Source organism: Chiloscyllium plagiosum, unplaced genomic scaffold (genome assembly GCF_037043375.1).
Source record: "Chiloscyllium plagiosum isolate Xiang-an unplaced genomic scaffold, Cpla_swu_hap1 HiC_scaffold_11, whole genome shotgun sequence".
NCBI lineage: Eukaryota > Metazoa > Chordata > Chondrichthyes > Orectolobiformes > Hemiscylliidae > Chiloscyllium > Chiloscyllium plagiosum.
The window spans coordinates 46,503,218-46,517,295 of NW_028270149.1; the positions used below are offsets into that span (position 1 = coordinate 46,503,218).

At 38.3% G+C, this 14,078-nt stretch overlaps 1 protein-coding gene across 13 annotated transcripts in view; it reads left to right on the plus strand.

The window, feature by feature from the left end:
* Window positions 1-14,078, plus strand: part of dlg3 (discs, large homolog 3 (Drosophila)) — a 546,829-nt gene that overhangs the window by 524,347 nt on the left and 8,404 nt on the right. For 10 of the 13 annotated variants that reach the window (XM_043704756.2, XM_087992016.1, XM_087992019.1 and 7 more), the window contains 5 exons: window positions 133-174; window positions 908-958; window positions 3,377-3,478; window positions 7,333-7,505; window positions 8,861-8,970. In XM_043704756.2, coding sequence (XP_043560691.1) covers window positions 133-174; window positions 908-958; window positions 3,377-3,478; window positions 7,333-7,505; window positions 8,861-8,970 — 478 coding nt within the window. The remainder of the gene's footprint in view (window positions 1-132; window positions 175-907; window positions 959-3,376; window positions 3,479-7,332; window positions 7,506-8,860; window positions 8,971-14,078) is intronic. The other 3 variants (XM_087992017.1, XM_087992020.1, XM_043704755.2) reach the window with 1 other exon arrangement.

The following is a 14,078-nucleotide window of genomic DNA, read 5'->3' on the forward strand; positions in this document are numbered from 1 at the left end:
TCAGTGTTAGTAATGTTCAGGAAGTTACTATGCCAGTACATTGTAATCAGAAACACGTAACAAAGGACAGTCTGCCCATCTGTTGTATGCTCCTTTTATAACATGAAACTCTGGCACCTTGCTTTTTTGCAGAGTGTATGACGTCCAACACCAGTGACAGTGAAAGCAGCTCCAGTAAGTAACCCCTTTGGGTTCCTTCATTTATTTTTCTTCTCCCTTTGCAGGTCATTTGTCTCCACAGGTCCTGTCTTCAGGTGGGACAAACGGTTGGGAACACTGACCACCTGCATAGCCTTATCATGAGGCCATCAACCTATTCAATTGATTTTTGTTTGGATAGACAATCAGGACCTTAGCCCTAATTAGCACTAAAGAAGAGCTTGGAGCCCAAGCTCTCTTGGCTGTCACCACTCTACCTTATGAGTTGGAGCCTCCAGCTTCAGTCTCTTTAAAATTAATCAAATAGTTGACATACACCATTTAAACTGCATTTATCCAGCAATGAGCAGGACAGTCTGGACTGCTCACCTTCCACATATTCTGTGCTTGGGTCAATGGTCCTGGAATTCATAAAGATGCAGTTCATTGTTGCTTTTTATTTGCTCCAGCCCCAGTCTGCCATAACATGGGATACTCACCAGACTTACCAGTAAGATGGATACCTTAATATAAATGATGAATTTTCACCTACACTGACTGACTGACTTATAATTCCCTTTTGTATTCTCCAACTGTGTCTCAAGCTGAATTCCTAATGGATTAGATTTAAGCTAGTGCTGACAGATTGTAGAGAAATGGATGAAAAGCAGTTGAAATTCAGGCGCAAGAGGATGTTATGGGGTGAGCATCGTTTAAGTGAGGAGGATTTCAGCTGATTGTAATGTTTTTCTACTTTCCTCCTTCATAGAGGGTCAGGATGATACTGTTCTATCTTATGAAGCAGTGACTCGCCTGGAGAGTAAGTAGACATTTTCAGATCAAACCACTTTTGTAGAAAGTTATAATATTGTGTTTGAAAGTATTCAGTTGGCAATGTGTAGGAAGTTACTGTGCTAATACGTTATAATCAGAAGTCCTAATCCCATCACATAGGATCAGTGGGCATGCAATACAAGAGACCAAATGAGTTCCTTCTATTTTGTGACATTCTATTAAATCTAGACGTAAGCCTAATTTTTTTTGGTAGCTTGAGTGCTATTCTATAGCAAGTGCATGGGACATCATCAGCTAATTCCAGTTCCATCTCCACCATCAACACTATTTTGCTTTTGTGTAACTCACTATCCTTACTTGATCATGTCACCATTTCTTTTGCCTGCTGTTTTCCATTGCTGGAACTCCCTACGTGACCACATGAGAGCACTTTTACCTCTGGAACTGCCATGTTTCAAGGATAAATATTGCTCTTGTTTGCAATATTCTTTGTATTAATTTTCTGTTAAGGAATCCTCTGTAAAAGTCTGGAAACAAAAGTAACGAGAGCTCTCTTTACTTCTGCAGTCCTATCCCTATAACCTCAGGTCTATTTGAACTATATAGGATCTCTGTATTCAATGGCAACCAGTCTGCCATTATATATTGTTTCTTCGAATAAGAATGTAAGTTATCTTTTAGCTTTGTTTTCAGACGTTTCGTCACCATACTGGGTAACATCATCAGAGAGTGTCTCCGGTGAAGCGCTGGTGGTATGTCCCCCCTCTCTATTTATAGGTCTTGATTTCTTAAGGTGGATGGTGTCATTTCCAGTTCGTTTTTTCCAAGGGAAGGTAGATAAGATCTAAATCAATGTGTTTATTAATGAAGTTCTGGTTAGAATGCCATACTTCTAAACATTCTCATGCATGTCTTTGTTTCACCTGTCCTAGGATGTGTGTATTGTCCCAGTCAAAGTGGTGTCCTTCTTTGTCTGAATGTATAGAAAATAGTGATAGTGGGTCGTGTCTTTTGGTTTGCCAGTTGGTGTTCATGTATCCTGGGCAAGTTTCCTGCTCGTTTGTCCAACGTAGTGTTTTTTTAGAGTTCTTGCATGGTATCTTGTAAATGTCGTTAGTTTTGCTGGTAGTATCTAATGGATCTTTTAGGTTCATTAGTCACTGTTTAAGTGTGTTAGTAGGTTTGTGGGCTACCATGATGCCAATGGGTCTGAGTAGTCTGGTAGTCATTTCTGATATGCCTTTGATGTAAGGTAATGTGGCTATAGTTTTTGGTTGCGTTGTGTCTGCTTGTTTGGATTTGTTTCTGAGGAATCGGCAGATTATGTTTATTGGGTACCCGTTTTTCTTGAAAACATTGTAGAAATATTTTTCTGCTTTGTGTAGTTCTTGGGTGCTGCAGTGTGATGTGACTTGTTGAAATAATGTCTTGATGCAGCTCCATTTTGGGTGTTGGGATGATTGCTTCTTACGTTAAGTATTTGGTCTGTGTTTGTTGTTTTTCTTTAGACGCTGGTTTGAAGCTCTCCGTTAAATGTACGTTCAACTGTCACGTCTAGGATTGGGAGTCTGTTATCCTTCTCCTCTTTTGTAAACTGTTTTGCCTGTCAGGATATTGTTGACAGTGTACAGCTTCAAATAAATAGAGAGGCAGTACTCACCACCAGCGCTTCACCAGAGACTCTCTCTGATGATTTTACCTAGTATGATGACAAAACATCTGAAAATAAACCTTCAAGCTCAGCAAGCTAACATACATACTTAGCATCAACCTGAGCTACAAATCTTCTAAAAAATCGCTGTTTCTTAGAATAATTAGATAATCCACCTCTAGTACAATTTGTTACCTTGGTCTTTTGTCTTCCGATACATGTGAGGAGATAGGAGCACTGAAAACAATTATAAAACATTTGAATGGTGGTAAAAGTTAATGATAAGCACAGCTTTTACAGATCTCTTCCAACAAGTGAGAAAATGATTTTTTTAAATGCACATTGTTCAGTAAAAAAATGATAAATTGGCACATTGGGTGCATGAACAATTTCATGGACATTTTTATTAACATCTGATTTAAATTATTCTTGGTTCAAAAATATTTCTTACAGTTTGTGTAGTAGAACACATTTTTGCTAACAAGGAGATTAATTCAAAATGCAGAATGAACAGAAAAGAGAAATGGCGAAGGCTATCACTGTTTTTCAAATAGGGATTTCCAGAATTTTTATGCAGTTATATGAAGGAATGCTTACATCCATCTCTGGATAAGAAGTGACTTGGAAAGGAAGTTGGAATTGCTGCTGCAGAAATCTTGATGATATGCTGCAGTGCATTTTGTAGATCGTAAATAATTGCGGAATGGTAGGAGTGGTGATATTTAAGCTATTTAATATGTTTCGTTCTATGTAATAGTTAATTCTTTTTTAATTGATGTTTTTAAATTTCAGTTCACTATGCTCGGCCAATAATAATTCTGGGACCAATGAAGGACAGAATTAATGATGATTTGATTTCAGAGTTTCCAAATAAATTTGGTTCCTGTGTACCACGTAAGTACTTCAAAAATATCATCTTATCCATTAAACATCTACTTTTGGATACAAAGTAGTGATAACCCATTGTGCATTCTGACACAATTCACTTGGGGAAAGTGCATTGATACTCCAGCTCCATTACTCCCAGGGTTGTCACAAAAGTTAAAGCTTTGACCACAATACTAGAAGTCCCCAAATCACATGTCTTCTAGATTCGGGTTAACACAAGAAAATATGAACTACTATTTATTATAAATAAATCAATTCTAACCAGAAGGAAACACAAATATGAATTATTAACAAACAATTTGATTAGCTGAAACTGTACGCACGCATGCACACAAGCAAACAAATAAATACAGATGTTATGGGTGAAGGGGCAAAAAAAAGGGGAAATACCATTCATTGGCAGGTCCATAAGATTCATGGAGATATCCCTAATCCTTTAGATTTCTGATTGTCATAGCCAAGCCCTTTTCTTTGCTAAAGACATGGGGAAGAGGGATTGATACACTAATTGTTCAGTTTTTCAGTCACTGAATAGAGGCAACAGCTTTTGGCAAATGGTGAGAAAGAACGGCTAACTAACTGTCTTTCTTTTTTGTTTACTTCACTGCAGAGGGGAAAAAAAGATGCTGTCTCTTTCAATCTGGAGATCTGTCTCTGCAATGTTCACACAAAAGCTAGCTTGGAGGCAGTCAGAGTTGTTGTTATGTTGATGATTCAGGATGAAGCTTTCTCTGAATACACACACATCTTCTCCCATTGCTTAAACAAACTAGTGGTGTAAATTCAACTCAGTAGCTTGTTTTTAAAAGTGCAGCAACTCCTTCTGCAGTCCTTGGTTTAAAGTAGTCCTTTTCCCATTTTGGTTTAGAATCTGAAATGAAGAAAATTAAAAGATGTGATCTTTACAGTTCTCTTTAAGATATCATAGGCAATCACAACAGATTCCTAGAAATATTGATATTTACCCAGAAATCCCATTCTGTAAAAGTGTATTATGCAAATAATCATGGCTTTTTATTGGTGTTTAATGATAACACTACAGTGCTAGTCAATAAAAATACAAGTGTACAAAAATCCAATTATTCCAGGCACCTACTAAGTCCCTTAGTTTGACAGCTGTGCTAACATCAACTATGAACCTGACAATACATAAAGAGGGATGTTGATGCTTTTGTTCATTATGACAAAAATAATATGAATCCAGACAGAAGCATATCTCAGTTCATCAGCTATGGATGGATTCAATCTGGATTTAATTCAAAACCCAAGAATTTCCTTGGAGCTGTTCTTCTCTTGCTGCTGTAAATCCATAAAATCCAGTGAAAAATTGTTAATGTTTCCACTGTACTTCTGATAAAACGATAGTGCCAAAATCAAACATAAGTGTTCTGAGAGGATTCCTAGCTAAAGATGAAACAAACCAGGGATAAATGCCCCAATAAAACACTGGTATGAGAGGACACCTTGTGGTCAAATTATGGCAGGATTTTAGTATTTAATAAACTTTATAGAATTTTACAGCTTAGAGATTATGTACAAACTGTAACTCTCGGAAGGAGATCGCCACTTAGTTCCATTCTCCTGTCTGCCAATATCTGGTTTAAACTTCAGGTTTGTTTTCCTTTTAGAAGCTATCACTGATGGTGGGGTATTCCACGTCTTCATATATTTTTAGCAGAGGTTCATTATCTTCATGTCTCCAGTCATTCTTTTAGTGGCAGCATTTTCAAGTTAATGTTGCCTCATGTCAAGGACATCTGCCTACACTGTTCTTGCATTTTTTTGTGTCCAAATAAAAACCAAGGCTGTTACCTGATCTAAAACCTAGAGACTCTGGGTCATGTGTAGAAGGAATTGCTTTTGTGTGCATGAGGAATCTCTACCTTTTTATATTTGAAATTTGTTTTAAATGAAGGTTTGATATTATTTAACTATACGTGGCCCATTCACAGGTTTAAATGTGTTTTCAGTTCTTGCTTCTAACAAGAAGGGCTTGTTCCATTGTGTACTGAAGGTTTTGTTTACAGCATTACCAAATCTCATACTTGGGCACCTGTACAAATACACTTTACTTAGAGGAAATTAGAAAAGCGTGGATTTCAACTGTATTGTGATCACAGTACAAGACAGCTTGGCAGCACAGTAGTTAGCACTGCTGCCTCATTGTACCTGGGTTCCATCCTTGGATGACTGTCTGAGTGGATTTCTGTCAGGTTCTCTGGTTTTCTTGCACAGTCCAAAGACGTGCAAGGTGGATAGATTGGCTATGCTGAATGGCCCGGTTGTGTTGAAGAATGTGCAGGATAGGTGGATAAACCATAGTGAATGCAGGGTTTCTGTCTGCAACAGGGGTTCTATGATTCTGAGAAATCAAATGTAGGCAGTCCCTGAGTTGCGAATGGGTTTTGATCTGGAGCCCATTCACAAGTCAATTTGTATACAAAATGGAACACTATGAAGGACAGTATAAAGCAGTTGTTCGTAATTAAAGGAAATGTTCATACGTTGGGTCTTTAAAATTAAACCCCTGTATGAGATCATGATTGTATGTTCAAGTTAAGTTCTTAAGTTGGGTGTTGATGAATCGGAGATACAGTGTAGGTTATGTAAAAGAGCATTTTATCAATCAAGATCAGTGATGAGAGTGTCACCGCACAGAGCAGTTGAAGCAGATAGTGTTTGTGTATTTAAGGACAAGCTAGAAAAACATGAGAGAAGGGAATAAAGTGTTACGTTGATAATAGTAAGGTCTTAGCTGATGTTACAACTGGACAAGTCAGATCCGAGAATTAAATCTCGCTTGGTACATCATTTTTTTTGTTTTTATTTAATAAGGTGATCTTCTATTGAAAAATAGGTATGCAATGCTGCAGATTTGGTTTTAACAATAGTTTATTGCTTAAAAGAAAGTACAATAGAATAAGTGAGGCCATTTACATAAAAGACAACTTGAAAAATTTAAAGACGTAAAATAAAAATAACAATCCTATCTATCCTAACACCACCTCTGCACAAACACCAGAAAATTTCCTTCTGTAACACATCTATATAATTAACTAAAAGAACTGTGAATAGTGGAAGTCAGGAACAAAAACAAATTGCTGGAAAGGCTCAGCAGCTCTAGCAACATCTGTGGAGGAAAATCAGAATTAACGTTTTGGATTGTGACACATTCTCAGAATGGAACTTAAATGATTTACTGTTTCTTTCAGTTCTGTGTCTTTTGAGTTTGGTGACTTCTTCCTTGATTAATCACACAACTAAACTTAGTCTATCTCAATTTTGAATACCCTTTCAGGGTTCTACCTCAATACTTCCAGTTTGGAACTTAAGAATTAAAGTCATTACACTTAGGGAGTCTATTTTCTAACAAATCTCCTTTCTTAGTAGAAATTGTGTTTTACATTACTAACTTTAATGAGAATCTCTGTGATCTGAGCACCAAAAGGTTGACAAGCTACTAATTTTCCCCTAAATACCCCAATAAAAAATTCCTGTGTCTGTTTGGAAAACTCTTACAATGTGAATAAATACGTACTATCACCCTAAGGACTCCCTTTTTCATACTATTTTTGTTTAAATCATAGCTCCAGAAATACTGAGAAGTTAAATCAATAAACCTTTCATACCAAAACTACAATGTCACCATTTCAAAGTTCAAAACCGAAAATAAATAATCTTAAAATGTGTACCTTACATCACAATAGTTAAGTTAGGAAAGGCTGGAGGAAGCTCAAGTTGAACATAAACACTGGCATATGGTTTTAGGCCAACTGGCCTGGTTCAGTGCTATAAATTCAATTAATTCATACTGTATCAGATGAAATACAATTTAATCCACTGCTGTCTCTGCCTTGCAGACACCACCAGGTCAAGACGTGAAAATGAAATTGATGGGCAGGATTATCACTTTGTGACTTCCCGGGAGCAAATGGAGAAAGATATTCAGGACAATAAGTTCATTGAAGCTGGCCAATATAATGACAACCTGTATGGGACAAGTATTCAGTCTGTTAGAGCTGTTGCTGAAAGGGTGAGTACAGTTAAATAAAAATCTGGTTAAAGGGAAGTTAACAGCTAGTTGGACCATTAGTAGGATTATGCATTATCTATTCTTAAATTGCTGTGCAAACTGTACATACAGTGGAATACTGTTCATCACGATGGTACATTTCCCATAAGTTCTCCTTTGAGTTTAGATAATCATTCTTCAGTACCAAAATTCACTCGACTCTGCGTAAAACAAACTGTGTTGAAAATACAGCTAAGTATTTTTAATTAGTACTGGAAGAATCGTGAGTCATGGGACAACAGTTGGCATGAACAGGTGGATGGGAGTGGGATTTGCATTTTTTGTAAAAAGTGTATAATACAAGGAGGGGAAAGTCGGTGCTGTCTTCAGGAAATGCACTTTACAGATTAGGTGGAGGGAATCCCCTAAAAATAGTATTCCCTGTTTTCCCTACCCATCTCCTCTTAAAAATAAATCACCTAATCCTCTCTTCCTAAGCTTTTCAAACACATCCTTGAACTAGTCCTCTGGATATGTTTCATGGAATCACCTCAGGGGCCTGCCCTACAGTACCAATAATACCCATTACTTAGCTCCAGTAATACTGGCCAATATCATAAGCTATCAGCCAATCTGATTAGCTGGCAGATTGTGAGGATAGGATTTACTCTCTCAAGAAAGACATAGTCTTGTGATAAAGTAACTTTGCCCACCCACAATGTGCTATGGGCAGTGGGATAGCTGGACTTCTAATGGTTGAGTCAGCTTCCAGCTGAATTTACAGGGCAGGGGAGAAGTAGTCTATTCTCTTTCCCACCCCCTCACCGCAGCCACCAATTTACCCAGTAATTTTCAATCTTCAAAGTAAATTAGCTTTTATAACTTGGCTTTATGTTTCTTGAAATGAGTTATCCCAAGAAGAATGGGCGGTATAGGACGCTGATGAGCTTACTATGCTTGCTTATCATCTATTGTTAATTTTGTAAGGTGACATGTATACAAATCCAAGAAAAACCTTGTTTTTATGACATATATGCAGCAGTGAGGATTTCTCTAGCTCGAGAGGGCAAGAAAGAATATCAATTGAATGTTAGCTTTTCAATATTGGCCAATGATACTTGCTGGCATGCCTTATGTGAGATAGTGTCAAGCCAGACTTTTTAGGCTTCTGCAATTCAATTGTCTTTCAATGCTTCCTGTTAAGATGTATATTTGGAGCTTTGAACCAGCAAGATTCACAGCCTTAAGGAGAACACAGAACAATGTACTCTTCATGGTCTGAACTGTTCCCATTTTTGTAGATATCATCTTAATTTCAAGAATTGCAATTCATTTTTAATAATTTGTTATTGAGATTATTGTTTCTATCTTTGTAGGGAAAACATTGCATACTTGATGTGTCTGGAAATGCAATCAAGAGGTTACAGCTTGCACTACTCTATTCAATTGCCATTTTCATCAAACCCAAATCTGTGCAATCCCTAATGTAAGTATGAGATTCTCTGACTGCCTGCAAATTAGAACTTTAAAAATTTGCTTAGCAACTGTAAGTGTCACTGGCTAGACCAGCATTTATTGCCTATCTCTAATTGACCATAAACAATTGGTGGTGAGTGGCTTTCTTTAATCACTGCAGTACTATCAGAATATTGGGAGATTTATTGAATATCATTCTATTAAATGATGCCATCATGAATGCTTTTGGGGAAAGGCAGATATTTTTGATTCTTAAAGGTTTCCTCGTGACTTATTAAATCTTTTTGTGAAACTAAATAAATGTAGTTTGAAAGTGCAAAATTCCACGCTATTGAATTTAAAAGTAATGTTCTTTCAGAATTTTTTCTTTCTTCCACTGTGGAAAACTTAGTTATTTACATAGAAAGACTGTGATGTCTGCAGAAAACTCACTAATGACACACTACATTAACTATTGCTGTGCATTTTTACTTTTTCTAAAACTGTGTGAACAATAACTGTTTCAGAAGTCAGTACATCAACAAGTCAGACACCTATTTAACTCAGCAGGACAGCTTCCAATAAATCTGTTGTTAGAGCTAAGAATTATATATTGCCCCAGTTTATAAGAAGAGTATTAGAATTGTGTTCTCCTGTAAGATAATGTCCTTGTAATTTCAACACAAATAATCAGCCTTGAATTTCAATGACAATGAATAGATTATCAGTTTAAACTGAGCATCTGATGTCAAGTATTGCTGATAGTAAGCATATGACAGTCCACTAAATGTCATATTGGATTGAATTACTGAAAATGCCTCCAGAATTTGTGCAGGTTACATGAAAAATAATTGATGAACTATTTAACTAAGACTTCTATGGTTGATATTAGCTTGTCTGGGTGACTGACTCACCATATGGTAGACTTAATTGGCAACCTTTAACACTAATATGCAAGCAGGAATGTACACTATACAATTTAAAGGGGCTTACTTCTTTGATAATTTAAGGCCAATTTTAAATGATCAAAGTACTGAAAAAATTAAACGAATTTGAATACTGTTTGGACTAAAATGCAGCCCTGAATTCTTTAATGCATACATTTGCTATAAAAAACAAATAGGAATTCTTCATATACTATTGGTATGTTTTGAACTATTTTCACACAAGGCAGTCACTAACAACTAAATATCCTGAAGAATATGTGGATCAAGTTCTGTACCTTTATATTATCTACTTCATCGCCAACTGCAGATTTACTATTCACTGGTGAGAGGTATGTTAATAAACAGCAGTGAATTATCCACAGATGCTGAAGGATATGAAAATTTCTGCAGCTTTGGTCCAGATCTTGTGGAGAGGATTTCTCTTTTCTCTTCCACAGTTGGAGAAGGAAGCTGGTTTCAACTTTGGCTTAGTTTGAGGTAATTTTGGAACTGTGCGAAGGTTTGCTGTAGCCAACTGACCTTAATGAGGTTAGTTTCTTATCATTTGTAGTTATGATGTCAAATGTATGAAAAATTACTCACCAAGGAAACTACAAGTAATTCTGACTTATGCAGAGTTTTTGCTGGTAGGATGGTCTGTTTGCTGGCTTTAAAACAGTTTATGAATATAGTTATTTTGAGGATAAGGTTGGGGTGGAGCAGCAAAGAATACATGCAAGGAGAAGGCCACATCAACAACAGGTCTTTGGATAGTAGTCATTGTATATGAATGTCTCTGAGCAGAAATTTCCATTTTAAATATTTGTCCTGTCTTACGGAGGACTTCATGAACAGATCAGTGACAGCGCAAATTCATTGCAGAGTTGATTCAAGGAGCAGACATTGTAGGAAAAATGGGACTATTCCTCTAATTAAAGTTCTGTCTTTCTCACCAGAGATCCTTTCTCCCAATCTTGCTGCTCCTTCCGAACTAAATCTGTCACCGGACGAGCAGTTAAGAGTAGGGAAGAGGAAATCTGTAATCGAAGGAATTGGAACCACCTGGACAGGGATTCTTTAGGAAAGGAGAGATGAGACAGACAAGCAATGTTGTTTTATTTTTGAGAGACAGAAAAAGGAAGATGATCCAATGGAGTCATAGAGATGTACAGCATGGAAACAGACCCTTCGGTCCAACCAGTCCATGCCGACCAGATATCCCAACCCAATCTAGTCCCACCTGCCAGCACCTTGCCCATATCCCTCCAAACCCTTCCTATTCATATACCTATCCAAATGCCTCTTAAATGTTGCAATTGTACCAGCCTCCACCACACCCTCTGGCAGCTCATTCCATACCCGTACCACCCTTTGCGTGAAAAAGTTGCCCCTTAAGTCTCTTTTATATCTTTCCCCTCTCACCCTAAACATATGCCCTCTAGTTCTGGACTCCCCGACCCCACGGAAAAGACTTTGCCTATTTATTCTATCCATGCCCCTCATAATTTTGTAAACCTCTATAAGGTCACTCCTCACCCTCCGATGCTCCAGGGAAAACTGCCCCAGCCTGTTCAGCCTCTCCCTGTAGCTCAAATCCTCCAACCTTGGCAACATCCTTGTAAATCTTTTCTGAACCCTTTCAAGTTTCACAACATCTTTCCGATAGGAAGGAGACCACAATTGCATGCAATATTCCAACTGTCCTGTACAGCCGCAACATGACCTCCCAACTCCTGTACTCAATACTCTGACCAATGAAGGAAAGCATACCAACACCTTCTTCACTATCCTATCTACCTGTGACTCCACTTTCAAGGATCTATGAACCTGCACTCCAAGGTCTCTTTGTTCAGCAACACTCCCTAGGACCTTACCATTAAGTGTATAAGTCCTGCTAAGATTTGCTTTCCCAAAATGCAGCACCTCACATTTATCGGAATTAAACTCCATCTGCCACTTCTCAGCCCATTGGCCCATCTGGTCAAGATCCTGTTGTAATCTGAGGTAACCCGCTTCGCTGTCCACTACACCTCCAATTTTGGTTCTTCTGCAAACTTACTAACTGTACTTGTAATGCTCGCATCCAAATCATTTATGTAAATGACAAAAAGTAGAGGGCCCAGCACTGATCCTTGTGGCACTCCACTGGTCACAGGCCTCCAGTCTGAAAAACAACCCTCCACCACCACCCTCTGTCTTCTACCTTTGAGCCAGTTCTGTATCCAAATGGCTAGTTCTCCCTGTATTCCATGAGATCTAACCTTGCTAATTAGTCTCCTATGGGGAATCTTGTCGAACGCCTTACTGAAGTCCATATAGATCACACCTACTGCTCTGCCCTCATCAATCTTCTATGTTACTTCTTCAAAAAACTCAATCAAGTTTGTGAGACATGATTTCCCACACACAAAGCCATGCTGACTATCCTGAATCAGTCCTTGCCTTTCCAAATACATGTACATCCTGTTCCTCAGGATTCCCTCCCAACAACGTGCCCACCACTGAGGTCAGGCTCGCCGGTCTATAGTTCCCAGGCTTGTCTTTACCGCCCTTCTTAAACAGTGGCACCACGTTTACCAACCTCTGGTCTTCCAACACCTCACCTGTGACTATCGATGATACAAATATCTCAGCAAGAGGCCCAGCAATCAGTTCTCTAGCTTCTCAGAGTTCTCGGGTACTCCTGATCAGGTCCTGGGGATTTATCCACTTTTAACCGTTTCAAGACATCCAGCACTTCCTCCTCTGTAATCTGGACATTTTGCAAGCTGTCACCATCTATTTCCCTACAGTCCATATCCTTTTCCACAGTTAATACTGATGCAAAATATTCATTTAGTATCTCCCCCATTTTCTGTGGCTCCACACAAAGGCCATCTTGCTGATCTTTGAGGGGCCCTATTCTCTCCCTCGTTACTCTTTTGTCCTTAATATATTTGTAAAACCCCTTTGGATTCTCCGTAATTCTATTTGACAAAGCTATCTCATGTCCCCGTTTTGCCGTCCTGATTTCTCTCGTAAGTATACTCCTACTTTCTTTATACTCTTCTTAGGATTCACTCGATCTATCCTGTCTATACCTGACATATGCTTCCTTCTTTTTCTTAACCAAACCCTCAATTTCTTTCGTCATCCAGCATTCCCTATACCTACTAGTCTTCCCTTTCACCCTGACAGGAATATACTTTCTCTGGATTTTTGTTATCTCATTTCTGAAGGCTTCCCATTTTCCAGCCATCCCTTTACCTGCGAACATCTGCCTCCAGTCAGCTTTTGAAAGTTCTTGCCTAATACCGTCAAAATTGGCCTTTCTCCAATTTAGAACTTCAACTTTTATATCTGGTCTATCCTTTTCCATCACTATTTTAAAACAAATAGAATTATGGTCGCTCTCCCCAAGGTGATCCCCCACTGACATCTCAGTCACCTGCCCTGTCTTATTTCCCAAGAATAGGTCAAGTTTTGCACCTTCTCTAGTAGGTACATCCACATACTGAATCAGAAAATTGTCTTGTACACACTTAAGAAATTCCTCTCCATCTAAACCTTTAACACTATGGCAGTCCCAGTCGATGTTTGGAAAAAACTAATGAATTATTTAAACAGAAGACTGGGGGAAGAAAAGGCAGTTGGAAACAAACAATTTGTAATTTTTCCCTTTGAATGAAAAATGTCACTTAAGAAAATTTGCTTTGTAATTATTATTCATTATTGTGGAGATTCTGGAACTCAATCTGTGCTGGTTCCTATGGCCCCTGGACTTCTGCTGGTATAACCAACACTCCCCACTCCTTCCCTCATGACCCTTTAAAGATCTGGTCTGTGAAAACTGCAGATTTCACATTGGAGGCAGTTAGAATCAGCCAGTGTCCTTGGAAGATCCTGGTTAAAAACTGGTAAATCAAGGAATGGGGTCAGCAATCCAGGCTACCATTTTTAAAGGGCTCCCAAATGATTTGACCACAAAAATCTGGCCACCCACCTCTCTCTCTCCCACCTCTTGTTTGCTCACAATGCCCTTTTTTCCCCTTTCTCTTATTTTCCTCTGCACTTGACATCTTCCTACTGCTATCCACTCTGGCCTGTTCTTCTGGGTGCACAGATACTTCACTATTAAAAGAACAAACTAACAATCTTAATGAAATAACTGAAAAACTCAGCATCCTGGCCAGCTTAGGTGACTGTTACACATGTTTTAAATCGAACTGCATTC